At 38.7% G+C, this 14,320-nt stretch overlaps 1 protein-coding gene and 1 long non-coding RNA gene across 2 annotated transcripts; both read left to right on the forward strand.

Moving 5' to 3' along the window:
- Positions 1-1,149: 1,149 nt before the first annotated feature.
- Positions 1,150-1,944, forward strand: LOC136280893 (uncharacterized). The gene is made up of 2 exons (XR_010717462.1): positions 1,150-1,430; positions 1,797-1,944. It is a non-coding gene; the product is annotated as an uncharacterized lncRNA (long non-coding RNA).
- A 2,280-nt stretch (positions 1,945-4,224) lies between these two features.
- LOC131790019 (tyrosine-protein phosphatase Lar-like) lies at positions 4,225-14,184 on the forward strand. The gene is made up of 9 exons (XM_059107201.2): positions 4,225-4,332; positions 6,732-7,055; positions 8,280-8,431; positions 8,711-8,864; positions 9,820-9,902; positions 11,506-11,749; positions 11,905-12,046; positions 12,350-12,386; positions 12,649-14,184. Exons 1-9 carry the CDS (start codon positions 4,248-4,250, stop codon positions 12,784-12,786), a joined length of 1,359 nt encoding a protein of 452 aa, XP_058963184.2. The 5' UTR covers positions 4,225-4,247; the 3' UTR covers positions 12,787-14,184.
- Positions 14,185-14,320: the final 136 nt, after the last annotated feature.

A 14,320-nucleotide genomic window follows, 5' to 3' on the forward strand; every position in this document is an offset into this window, starting at 1 on the left:
ACATCAGTTTTGTTCAATTTCTGGCCTTCCTGATTAAGGTGATTCTGGTTTGCACCACAACTACGAGGATTCGTAGGGAGGAGGATGTAGCAGTTATTCGATGTTCCTTATTGCGCCCTTCCTTCTGGTATTTGAGGGTTTTTCTGGGGTATATTCTCGCATGGTGGCCACCATCAAGACACTTGATACAAAGGCTATGTTCCTGTACTATATTAATTTTGTCTTGGTAGGTTAAACCTGTAAATCTGCTACATCTTAATACTCCATATTGGTTGGAACAGACCGGACAACCCTGCCCAGTACCATTCAGTCCGTGTGATCGCTGTGTTGACCACTCTGAGTGTCATGACGCACCTGTACACCAGTGGATAGTGATGAAATTTTGTGAGGAAGTCGATCACGTCCATCTCACCTTTACCTTTCTCCTTGTCTGCCTTCTCCTTCCTTTGATGGACTAAAACTCAAGGTCTTCCCCAAATTCATTGAACAAAACAGGCTCAAAGTTGTGCATAAACGAGACATACCTAATCGGGTCTCCATTAAATTACATATACTCCACTTCAGGAGTGGAAACAACTTGACGTGGAATTTCTTCTCCGCTTCCTTGCCTCGGCGCACTAGTCCCTTGAGGTGAATGCTGTTCTGGGTGTATCGACATGAAACTGAATAGACTCATAACTATTAATATGGTGTGTTAATGGTAAATGTTCTTGGTTAGACCTGGTGCGTTCACTGGGTTCGTGAGCTCCAGGTCTTCTTTGTACTGTATGGTCCAATTTCCTAACCACAAATTTGATAAGCATACATATTAGGGGAGAAATTGTGTATAGGCATTAACATTTTCACTTTCTCATCAGATTTCAAAGCGTCGTGGGTGGCACTCATGGCTAATAAAGTCATGAATATTTTAGATTGAAAAGACACTAAAGACACCCCGCACCACAACTTAAGAATTACCCACAAGTAGTTTCTTCAAAACTACGAAACACTTCTAGGTGATTGTCAGTGGTTATTGCATTTCTCACCCAACTGGGATAACGATTTAAATCGCGAGCTCTTACATCGAAATGTTATTGCATCTAACACATTGCCATTTTGCATCGATCCTAGCCTCCTCGTTTAATTTCGTGTGAAAGCGATGCTGGACCTGAAAATAGAGAGGAAAGCCACGTTTATGACAACAATTTCGCCTCTGCTTATAGGTGACAAGAATGAGTACGTACACATTAAAACCTCTAAGCCTGCGCCGATTACTTTGATGAGGTCAGAGCACGACACAGATGATGTTTAAAGTTCTCGTGAAGTTTGATAGAGCATAGAGCGCTTCATTTCCAGTCCTATCTCACTCACACTTCCACGGAGCCTCTGAAGTAAACTTCCGCTCAACGCAAGGAATCTACACCACCTAAGAAATTCATAAATAAGAAGCGGTAGTATGGAACCTTATATGGGTTCACTTATCACTAAGTCTGTTTCCCACGCGCTTTTTCTGCGAGTCTAGCTTGTAATTGAATATTACTGGTAATCTGGTTGTTTAGGAGCTTTTGAATTGGGCAGCTGGTACACTAAACCAATTTTTTTTTACTGTCTATCCAGTTCTAGATTGATGCCCACTCTTACGAAGAGCTTCTCACTTTTCGTTACCGTACTCAGTTCGGCAACCTCTAAAAACCGCTTATCTCTTTCATCTCCATTATTGCTGATTATGGCACCGTGCGCTTATTTTTGAGATCGCAAAAAATTAGTCTGGGTTTATTTTTACGTTAATACTCAATCTGTTTTGTTTCCCTTCGTAGCCGATACAACAAAACAGTTTATGTAATAAACACTGTGCAGCATACAACGAAACACATTTATTGGAGAATTAAAGGTTTTAACTAAGAGCTGGTGCATACAGTTTTATACAAAATTATCCTAAATAATAATAATTTGTCTTTTCCTTCACTGCACTGTGATCTTATTGACTGAAAATTCTGTACCTTGTAAGTTAGTGCACCAGCCGGACGGCCAGTCAACCTTGTTCCCAAGGTTCTGCCCCTGAGAGCAGGAGACGGGTAGAAGAGAGACTGAGAACGAGTTTTACACCGCAGCCGCTCTTTGGGATCTCACACAAAGCCCCTCCTTTCCTAAGAAAGCGTTACATCTCAAGGATAGAGGCCCCCACTTTAAACCCACTTTTCCATCTACATGTAAAGCATATGGCCTACCTCGTTTCCAAATGATTATTCGGATCGCCCCGAGTTTTCTAAACGATGGGTACCATGCGGGCTATAGCATCCAGTACAGGTGATAATTTGTTTAAAAGCTGAGAATAAAGAGAGCAGCACCGGGACATGGTCAGTTTCATCTTTGAGAATGGCAAACTCAATCATTACTTATTTATTTTTTATTTTTTCTGATGAACAAATTACTGACCTAGTTTCATTCCAAGCCATCCTTTTTGCTTTTATATATACCTGGCGTAACTTATTATTTATACACAAAGAGGCACGCGAATAGCAGGCTATTTCTTAGACAGGGTAATTTAGCAATATCAGCTGAGTTGATAACGTAAATTGGCCACGGTAAAAAGTTTAAAAAGCTGACGTTTTGAGCGTTATCCATTCGTCAGAGCAAAACATAATAATGTGGTACAGTTGGTTGTTTATTTCATTAAATTTTTATTTATCAACTCATTTGGTAATACTACTCTGTAATACTCTCCCACCGACGCAGCACCACAGTTTCTTTAGAAACTTGCCCCCTGACTCATATCTTAGAGAAAAAGCTTAAAACGCGCGCGAATTATTTACCTTTGTACTAAGAGACTCAAGAGTTGTATTCAGTTGTGAGGATGGAAGTGATGCTTTAAAGTTACTTTCCTCCTTCAGAGGCCGAAAAAGTCGATTTTAAATTAAAGAAAGTCGTCGTCAAACCGGTTTCCTTTATTTATGCAAGTACCCGCCTTGATAAAAAACATAAACAATCACCTCGAATCGTAATTTTAAAAGCTGTCTGTCGATTCGTTGTCTTGCACCTCAGCACATTTTCCGGTTTTTCCATTTTTTCCGCGGGTTTTTCCTTTGCATTTGGCAACTTTGATCGTTACTGTTTCGTCCTCCTCAACGCTCCACTGAGTGATCGAGATAGAAAAAACAAAACGTGTCTGCAATGGGTTAATTTTCCCGGGAAATCATAACCCATCGTCATTGACGCTAGGAGGTGCCGTTGTCCCATTAGTTTGCAGTTTCAGGAGGCGGAATAATCTCCTGGCGTGGCGCGAGTTGTTTGCTATCCTTTATGAGCTAAAATCTCGCATTGATTTCGGGAGGAATACAGCCTCTTTGAGAAAATTTATAGGGTATATAAATTTGACCGATTTTCGTTCAATCTCGCCAAAATATTCCAGGAATAATAACAAACGAAAGCGTGTCGGGAACTGATATTTGAAATATTGATACACCACATGTATCAATGATACAAGTGGTGTATTTGTATCCCTTATTGGCATCCCTTGTTTTAGCCTAGCCATGCAAAGCAAGCGGGTGACCAAACTAACTAGACGATGTTCGAACAATACACGACAATGGGTGGGAAATAAACCGTTTCGCGGGAGACAGGCAGCTGCTACGGATAGAGGGGGGGGGGGAGGGTGGGGCTTGGAGGGTTGGAAATTGCCTGTGCTGGTGAGTCCCATTTCTCATTTGGTCGGCAAATGATGAATTTCCTTCTTCATCATTTTAATCTTTTGAGCGTGCCTGAATTCAAGATGTAACTCAAACAGGTGGACTCTTTACAGAGACACGGCAGAATAGCGCGACATAAAATAGTTCTCTTTTCAGACTAATTTTCACCACGAATACTGTTTAGGGTGAAGTGTAAAAGCCTAACTGAGGCTGAATTTGTTTGGTGTTTTTGCTCGCTGTCATTTTAGAGACGCTTAAAATTATGCAAATATCAATTATTTCGTCACACTAGGGGACAAACAGTATGGTCTTTATCTTAACACGTGCGCTAAGTGTTTTGATTTCAAGTCCTATTTTAGCTGCTCCTTAGGGGCTCAAGCCGACAATTATTTAAATTTTTAATACAAGAATCATTTGTTTTTATCCTGAAATACAAAAGAAGCGTTCTTAGGTTTCCATGGAAGATCGTAAATTATACCTGTGACGCGCGAAAAGCTGGGGAAAATCCCCCTAATAGAAAATAAAAAGATGATAAAATAAACACAAAAGACATGCATTCATTCAACCGCCAGGCCACAAGCGATGACGGCGATGGTAGCAGTGTTTTTCTATATATTTTCCTTCATATTTCTCGTGCTTCACATCGTAACGAAAACAAAACCCACAGGTAAGAATCACATACGCACATATTTTTAGTTTTTCGCCTGAGTGTGACCCGAGCGCGTGGTAGCAAACCTGTAAGAACCCATGAATTCTATTTGATTGTTAACAACGCTGGCAACAGTACACGTTTCGATTTCCTTGATGATGCAACTGACGAAGTGACCAAAGTTAAGAATGCGCAACTTGTCTGCTTCATACTCAATCAGTTCAGGTCAAATTTTGTTACGTGGAAGACTGCGAGATCTGTCAATGTAAATCTACGCACAACACAGGTACACCTAGTTATAAAGCGACGATTTTTTTAAATTTTAAAACGCGCTTACGAGTCCTTATTTGTCTCAATTCACAAAACAAAAAAGGTATCGCGTAATTACGAATTTGGAACGGTAAAGAGAAAACGCCAGTTGCCTTGCAGCACACGCGCATTTAATAGTCTTGAATGCATATTCCAAAAATAAGGTAACTTTATCCGCGGGGAATTTATGGGAAATAACAACCCTAAATATTTGTTCTTGCATGACTCATTTTAGTTTATATTGGATGATAAATCTTCGAAAAATGTTAATTTTCCGGCACAGATACCTTACCTAGCGTTGGAAGCGATCTAGATGAAACCTGAAAATAATATTTTGAAACGCATTGAACGAATTTCGATTTCAATTCATCTGAAGCACTCAATTATCTCGCTCTTACTCAAAGCTAAATAAAAATACTTCGAAAAGAAAAGTATTTCTCATGCCCAAGAATAAAAAAAATGGAAATTCACGATTTTACGAAATCTACCAGCTAAATTATTTGTCAAATTTATAGAATTTATTTCAATAGTCTTTCAGATATCGGTTCCTTTCAGACTCAAAATCGAGGACATTTACTTGGCCAGCGGCTAGGACAATAAAATAAATGTCACTCTTTTAAATATGGCGGCAGGTGTGAGGCGATCGAACTCGTGCAAATTACAACAAACTATCTCGGAAAGGAATAGAAACTTGGGACTTTTTTTTAAAGATTTGGCTAATTTGCAGAATACCCTGCCACTCATTTACATGTCAGTGGATAAGAAAAGCGTCTATTGTGTTATGCCTCGTTCTTGAAAGCCTCACGACACATGTAAATGAGGTGGACTAAAGTGGCAGGGTATTCTGCAGTTACTCCAAAGATTTTATCTTGAGGTGAGAGGAAAAGCTGATTAGAACTATTTATGACGATTTGATTCACCACGTTTTTTCGTTTATCCAGCCACAGGAGGTGCAGTACAGCCGCCCTTTGGGCAAATATTTGTCAAATGTTCCTGAATATGAGTTTCTCTTCTTCAAAAAGCTCAGTTCCATACACGCTTCAACGGAAATGTTGTCAACCTGTTCGTAACATGTACAGCTCATCGAAAAAGCCTAAGAGTGAATTCAACTGAGAGCATGAAATCTATAAAACTGTGTCTGCTGTCATACCTGATCAGCAGCAATCATTTTTAATTTACCACAGTAACTGCTTACAAAAATATCAGCCAGATACATGTAGGTCTTTGTTTTAGAGTTGCACAGTATACTGATTTCATTTCCCAGTTTGCAGCAACATTATTTCCTATTTCATGGTATCTGGCAAAACTGAGATTTTTGTAATGTAATTATCACCCATGAAAGAGGCTGACTCCCATGCCAGATGATTATCTCTGTAATTCAGAATATCAAGAGGGTAGAACTGAAAGGTAGTGAAACACAATAATATCAGCTGAAGAACCTTGTGATTACTAACTTGTGAGGGCCTGTTTATATTTGGGTGGGGGACCCTAGGTAGGTGAGGTAACCTGCCTAGCTGTGGTTGAAAAAAGAGCCTGGGTTTACATACAAACTTTCAACCCCAGGATCCTAAGAAGGGGTTTTTGGTGGGCTTGTAAATATAACATGAACATGGCCCTAGCTGGGCAGGTTAACCAACCTTGAGGCGGTTACATGGCAAATTGCAATCCTGGCTGACAGAGTTACCCTAGCTGGTAGACCAGGCAACCGGCCTTGGCAGGTCACCCCTCCTATCATGAAAACATGATCAAGATTAATTAAGGGATTACATGGACAGGTGGGTTTCTCCACCTTGACAGGTATCTCACCTACCTGGGGTCCCCCACTTTCATGTAAACAGGTCCTAATTAAAAGTATGGCAAATGCTTTAAAATGCAGAACATTGTTTTGATTAAGTAGTCTGTCAGGAATGTTACACATGGAAAGAGTCAGTTGTGAGGAGTGAAATGATTCATGTAATTGCAAAATGTGACAGGGGCTCAAAAAAATTTCCTTTGCTCTTCAGTAGTAGTTTTGTCTTCTAGTATGTTACCACTTCTTCTTAGTGTTGATCATTTATGTTAACTTAAATAAAAAGATAGGGATTCATTCTTTTATTTTGTTTTTACAGATGTCAAAATACCATCATATTGTAAAGGTGCCATTGGGTTGAAGGATGTTGATATTATTTGGAGACCACTCGGACAGAGGAATTCCTCATCTTGGGCTGTCTACAGAATTTCATATTGTCCTCTGTTTCCAAGTTGCACAGAAAATGAACAGTATCAATTGGGTTGCATACTGAACACAACACAGCATCAATTACAGAAAGAGTTGCAATGTAGAATGACTGAAGAGTCACTTTTCCCCAAAATGTTTTATTATATTGTGGAGTTACAAAATTTATCTGGAGTCTTCATAAGCCAGCGATTAACATGCCGCCTAATAACAAAAGGTATGGTAGAAAGGGAAACACCTTAATAAATTCACCTAAACAAATTCCTTGAGAAAAAAGACTTTTCAGATGCTATCCTCAATTGCGGCCAGAGTTTTAGCCTGAGTGGACCAACCAGTTGTACCTTGGCCAGGTGCAGCATACAACTGTGAATTGTGATTATCAGTTGAGTGAGGTGCAATAAAAGCTAACTACAGTGAGATCAAATGTCAAACATGAAAGCCCTCCAAAAGAAGTAGATTAACAGGCTACCACTGGAAATGGAGTCGGTGAGAACAACTCAATTTTAATGCCAAATTGTGGTCAACAAACTTCTGTTGCACCTCACCAAACTAAAAATTGTAGTTGTAAATGAAGCAAGAATAGGCTTTAAACTACCCACCATGGTAAACAACTGCTCCAATAGCAATTTACAACAAGCCATGGCCACCTGTTTTCCCACTTCCAAAGTTGCATCTAGCAGTGACATGTTTCTTCCTTGAATTATTTTGCCTTGCACTCTGCAAGAGTAGAAATTAAAAGTAAGAGATTTCCATTTTTTTTCTCAAAGTTTTCTCCAGGAAAATATTTTCTAGTCCTGCTGCAAGGGTTGTACTCTGATTAACCCTTTTACCCCTAAAATGTAAATATAAATTCTCCCCACTGTTTTGTATTGAATTTCTGAGACTTTAGCTGTGCGAATATGGTGTTTATGGTATACATATCCTCTTGTTACTATTTTACTTTCTTCACATCACTTTCCTACTTGAAAGGGTATTGTTATTGCAGGGCTTAAATTCCCTTTTGGTCACACCTGGGTGTGGAAGGGTTAATGTGGCACAGTTGGTTATTTATTTCATTTAAATTTTTATTTTGTTCATATATAACTTATGTATATATTTTTCTTACTTTGATGTAAGGCCTCTATGTTACTGTACATTAATGTACCTTTCTATTTCATGTCCCCAATTAGCTCATATAACTATAGTGTATTGAAACTTAAATAAATAACTCAAGTTTGTTATTATTAGTTTTATTATTATTGGTCTATCAAAAATTATTGGTTAGAACCCCAATCCTATGGTAGTGATTAAATTGTGATCCCTATTTAATAGCCTTCAACTGGTTATTTGCATGCAAAAATTGTCTAGTTAAACATGTTTGGGTCAGATCATATTTTTTAAATCACAACTTTGCAACTTTGTTGTATTATCCTAACTATGGTCTCTTGTTGATTTGTTGAAGTTCACTGTACAAGGCCTCAAAACCTGACAGCCAAGGCAGTTTGGAAAAGAACTATGTCACTTTCATGGAAACCTGCACCTTTTTTTGGAAGATATACTAACATCTTGTGTTATAGAATTTGGTATGCTGCAGCACATGACAAGAAAAATGAGGTAAATTTTACTCCTTTTTTTTTTTTTTTTTGCTCACAGCAAAAATGAAAAGTATTTTAAATTTCTGTGATGATTTTTACTTGCTACCTCAGAGAATATCTGTTCACCTCCTACACATTTTTTTTATACCCCTTCCTCCTCCCTCTGGAAACACTGGTTGTTCCTCCCAACTTCTTTGACCTTATGACCTCTTGTTTTTCTTGACCTCACTTCCTCCTCCTCCTTGTAGCTTAGTGACTACTAGTCTCAAACTTCTCTCTACTTTTTGTTGAATTTTAGTCGGTACAGATAACCTTAGGGGGTGAATCACGGATCATTGATGACCTTTCTCCGTACACAGAATACAAGTTCTATATCCAGTGTAGCTTGTCAAACTGTGAAGGCAGCTGGGGATTGGTTGATGGGCCTGTTACTGCCCAAACTCTTGAGGAAGGTGGGCTTAACTCAGCAATTAATTTTGTTTCCAACGTTTAATCATGCCACTAGTATTTGTAAAAATCTCAGTTGATTTCCTCAACAAGACTTTTTTTCTCGTTCTATTTTGGTCACCTGATTGCAGCAATACTCACTTCTTATACTTTTATGTAAATAAATAGTTTACTATGGGAAGTCTGAAGGAGGCTTTTTGCAGCAGGCCTATAATAAAATCTAGTTTAGTCACAAGAAAACAGTTAACTTTTTAACTCCCATGAATGACCGAGACAGAATTTCCCCTAACAATATCAATACAAAACCAAGCAGACATTAGTGACGAGAATAAAGAAAAATATACATTAGGGGATTATAAGTTGATCTGTTACCAAATTCTCCAAAGTAACATCACAAGAACTGTATGGCAGACAGTTAGGAGAATTACTTATGGGATCTTAGGAGTTAAAGAATTGGGGGGTTGGTTATAACCATCTAAACAAACTCCATGTGAGAAGTAGAATAAAAGCTGAACTTTTCTAAAGAAACTGCAGTACTGTGTCTGTGGGGGAGTATATCAAGGTAATCTGGTTTTATCAACTGAGTTGATAATGTGAACTGGTCACCGTAAAGAGTTTCAAAGCTGACATTTTGAGCGAATGACAAAGGGCTAACACCTGAAACGTCAGCCTTTAAACACTTTACAGTGGCCAATCTACACTATCAACTCAGTTAAAAAAACCAAATTATCCATGTAGGTAATAGTTTTTGGCTGTCAATGGTAAATAAATGGTAAGTGGATTCAATTAAGATATTGGTTTATTGTGCTAGCAGGGCAAAATGTTTTTGCTAGGTAATGGATTCTGTCAATCAACGAATAGGTTTTGATGTGACTAGTTAGACCTGGTAATGCTTAACTCGCCCAAAGTGAGCTTGTTTGTTTGTTTTTAAATTTATTTATTATAATTGATTGCCTTCAGCACCAACTCAAGCTCCACAGTTTAGCAACTGGTCAGTAACTAACACACAAGAAGAGGAACGGGATGTTACAGTTGTATGGCAGGTAATGCGTGCCTCTCTTTTCAGAGAGCAAAATATACATTAAGGTATACTTGTTTACTTGTTTTTTACCAGGCGTGTGGTAAAAACGGTAAAAGATTAACCCTTTCCACTCTAACATCAGTATGCAAACTCTCCATACTACGCTCTATACATTTCCTAAGGTGCTGACAAGGAGAATTTGTTTATCAATCAAGAGCTTCTTAAGTTGGTGACTATTTCCTTTATTCTCGTTACCTAAATGTGCGATTCGGGCATAATATTGGAAGGAGAAAATAGGTGCTAATCACACTTAGGGGTTAAAGGGATAAGGCCAGCGCTCAGCTAACCGTGAGTCTAACGCTCTTCTATTGGAGTTTATGATAAACAGGGTTCGAATTTAACTTTTTTCTAAGGGAGCCAACTGGCGATTAACCTAAAAATTTTGGTCGCCAAATGGAAGGGTTTGATTACTTAGTTAACTAGCTAATGTAAAAGCGGCATGTTACAGTCAATTGGTATCCCCGTTGGGATACAGAGTCCCACGGATCTGCTTCACTTCAGTGAAGACCTCTGGAAATGTGGCCTCCTCAGCCTTTCGCCTGCATCCCTGTTCCTTGCCAACCATTTATTGACGCTAGGTGTGGGGTCAAATTCGGCTGCTGGAGGCCCCTCTGCTGAAATGCGAATCAAATCTTCCAACGTAGACACGGCGAGGTTAACTCGTACGCTGCTCTTGATTGCTTCTGGTTGGATAATGACTGCACGATAGACTGTTCATTAGTTAAAAGTGGCCATACTTTTGGGACTCTTGTTTTATTACTGGCATTTACTCTGTTTACTGGTATTTAGGTAAAGTATTAAAAGATTAATTGAGCGCGCGTGTTTCGGCTGACGCTTTATTTGTCACGACTCGTCACGATTTTCGCCACGTCACGTTTTCGCCCGCGATATCAAAATTGGGAGAAGCCGCTGAAACAATATGGCGCAGGGTAAATATGGTGATCGTAAGATCGTCGCTTTGTTTTACTACAATTGTCCACGGCAGCTTTATGTTTTCTTTTAAAAAAAGCCCATTTACCTTGGAATTTCAAATGCCGAGGGGAAAAAAGGTTAGTCGCCTGCTGGCGACCAGTTCTAAATTTCTGGTCGCCAACGCTCAATTTTTGGTCGCATTGGCGACCAGTCAGTCGCAATGTCGGACCCTGATAAATAGTGAGTTTAACCCGGTAACTCCCAGATCAAATTTGTAATTGTCCTTACTGTCAACCATACAATTCTTGTAATGTTAGTTCAGAGAATTTAGTATTGGATTAACTAATTATCCCCAAATTGATATTTTTCTTTATTCTCATCCCTTATCTGGTTGATATTATATTGATATCGTAAGGAGAAATTCTGTCTTGGTCACTCATGGAAGTTAAAGGGTCGATATGGATAATATGGTTCTGAGTACAGGCGTGTGGGAAGAATGATTTAATCATTATGTACAACAAAAGAGGAGCACATACTGCACTTACTTTCAGCTGACAATTCAGCTCAAATATCCCTGCACGTCGGCTCGCCCATTGCGTATAGCTTTGTGAAAACGTAAGGCTAAATTATTAAATAACTTTCCTCGTTCACAGCTGCCACCTTTGATTACGTGGAATGGCGTCCCTAATAGATTCAACATAGACTACTGGAAGACCACAAAGCAAAATGATTCGTCGGTTCCAATCCCCAACTCCATAAAGAGCCTGCAAATTAATGACAGCTCGGCGACTGAAGCAACTTTACGGGGGTTAAATCGCTATGTTGAGTACCAAACACAAATCAGTATGTGCACAGCCGAGGGATGTGGACCGAAAAGTGTTCCTTGGCCCTTGGAAGGTTTGTCGTTGTGTGTTCCATTTGAACGGTACTTTTGCAGTGGGCGGATAAACTCTGGCTTATTGTAATCTGTTGTAAGATATTGTTAAAAGGTAAAATAGTGAGAATTGAAGCGACTAAGCGGCAAGATAACATGGTGTTTTTTTTTTCTTCAGGCGAGGAGGCCGGGGAGAATGAACCCTATGTTGATAGTCTTTCCCTCGATAGTCGGCTTATCTGGATTGTACTTGTAGTTACTGTGATTTTATTTGGCGTCGTTATGGCGGCGATTTACTTGTACAGGAATTATAGAGTTAGGTAAGTCTTTTTTATTGTTTTTATTAGTACTTTTATTATTTTCCTTGTATTTTTAAGGAGATACCTTAACTGTTTCGTTCCGTAGGAGAAAAACCATGAAATTTGTGAGTTGAAAAGAATCTTGTTATCTAACGGAGACTAGGACCAATCCAAAGATGGTTTTCGCTCTGAGACATTAATTACAATTTGTAATTTAGAGGAATTGTTGACTTGGATATGCGTTCCTTTCCGTAAGCTCCTTCACTCTTTCTGTCTGAGTTGCTCGCTGTACTTATCTATGTATTTGTTTGTTTGTCTATGTAGGCGACAACAACCACCATTGCGGCAAAGAATACAGTTGGTGAGGAATGTGGTGCGTCTTCTTCTTTTTTCTTCTGTGTCCTTAATTCACCCATCACTAGGCTTGAGGTTTGAAGTTGGTTAGTTGTAAAACTCCTCACAAACCGTTCTTTACTTTAAAGGCGTTTCTATTGCAGGCCATGGTGCAGTATGCGCAAAATTTTGATGTTAGTTGTAAAATTCTAGTGATTATTGTTAAGTTCTAGTGCAGGTTTCTTTTTGTAACTTTGAGATTTTTCTCTCGACGATCTCTTCCTATTTAGGAACCGCTGTATGGGGATTTAGAAAATTCAGCTTCAACGTCGGAAAATTCTTACTACGACCACATACATTCCCATGGAGACCTCACGGATCCTCAATTGATAATCCAAGATGGTGGTGATTTAAATTGTCGTGTTTAAGTAACGGACGATTTACATGGTGCAACTTTGTCGCGTTTGAGAAACTTGTAACAGGCCCTCTACACTTCTTAGGACCATTTACACGCGCATGACATTTCCTCTTACGACATACCAAAATCGCGTACAATTTAACTCCTTCTGAAAATATTCTTGTGCTTTTAAAAAAGTAACCTTCGCTTGTGTATTCGACGACTTACCATCAACTGCAACTTCGTCATTCCGCCATTTTGGCGTAAGAAATCTTTACTTTCCTCTCCCCCTACTGAATGGAAATTTGTCACAAAATACGTTATCTTACCGCTTTCGGCTACGATTGTTGCCGTGTTTTATAACATGTTTTAAAATCCAACTATTTTTTTAAGAGAACCTGTTTCACTTATTTACTTATTTAGGGTTTTTAGAAGGAACGGTATAAAAATTCCTCTTTTATGTTCAAATTCATTATATTTTAGGGTTTTTTAATGCTTCCTCGTTTTGATTCTACTGATGTGTTCACTTCGACAATCTTGCTCAGATTTACTATCAATTCGTGTTGCTCCCCCCTTATGGAAGCTTAAAACTGAGGATGAAGAAAGATTGATTCGATTCTCAACAATGCCTATACGCACGCGTATCCTGAATTTTATTCTGTTCCAATATTGACGATATTTTCACTATAAATTGAGCAGTACACGTTGAAAACCAGCTTAGAGAGAGAGAGAGAGAGAGAGAGAGAGAGAGAGAGAGAGAGAGAGAGAGAGAGAGAGAGAGAGAGAGAGAGACGAATGTGGCGCTACACACCCAGACATTTCTTAGAAGTGAATACCTTGAACAAATTATCCAAAGACTCTCAAGCATCACAGAAAAAACTGAGAAGAACAAAGTATAGTGTTAATGACTCCAAATTGGTATCCTCGTGGAGCACTTAGAAAAATATTTTGAAAATGTATAAAGGGAAAGTGTACAGTTTTAGTTTTTAGTTAGTTCTAGTTTAGAAGGTGAACTTAAGCTTCCGCTATTGAATTACCAAAGAAATCTGTCCTGTCTTTGACGCCCCACTTCATCGGATTTGTCTGTCCGTCTTAAAAGCTTAGACTTCAAGTTATTTAAAACCAAACTAGTCGGTTCTTATTTGATATTCCAAATTATTTTTGTGATATAGAAATGAGACAAGGATTAGATTTCCAAGAAATGTAACAGGGCTGCTTTAAATACTCAAGAGTCCAGTACCTCATGCGGAAAGAAGAGGAATTTTAAAAACATAGTTTTGAGTTTTCCACTTTGACTGTATGAACTGAATAGTGAATATTAGCTGACTTTTCATCATGGAAATATTAAATGCAGTTAAGTCTAATGAATGTCACTGTTCGATGTAATTTTGTCGGTCTGTAAATAAAGTAACTGATTTTCAAACAACGTTTCATTGCATGAGGGGTTCGTTGACAAAGTTCACAAACAGAATTTTAACACTTATGGAAAATGTTGTAGTTGGTCTTGGTTATGTAGATAAATGAATGTTTAATCTTTTGCCTGCTAATGTAGAGTTAGGCTGGAG

Source organism: Pocillopora verrucosa, chromosome 1 (assembly GCF_036669915.1).
Source record: "Pocillopora verrucosa isolate sample1 chromosome 1, ASM3666991v2, whole genome shotgun sequence".
NCBI classification, from domain to species: Eukaryota; Metazoa; Cnidaria; class Anthozoa; order Scleractinia; family Pocilloporidae; genus Pocillopora; species Pocillopora verrucosa.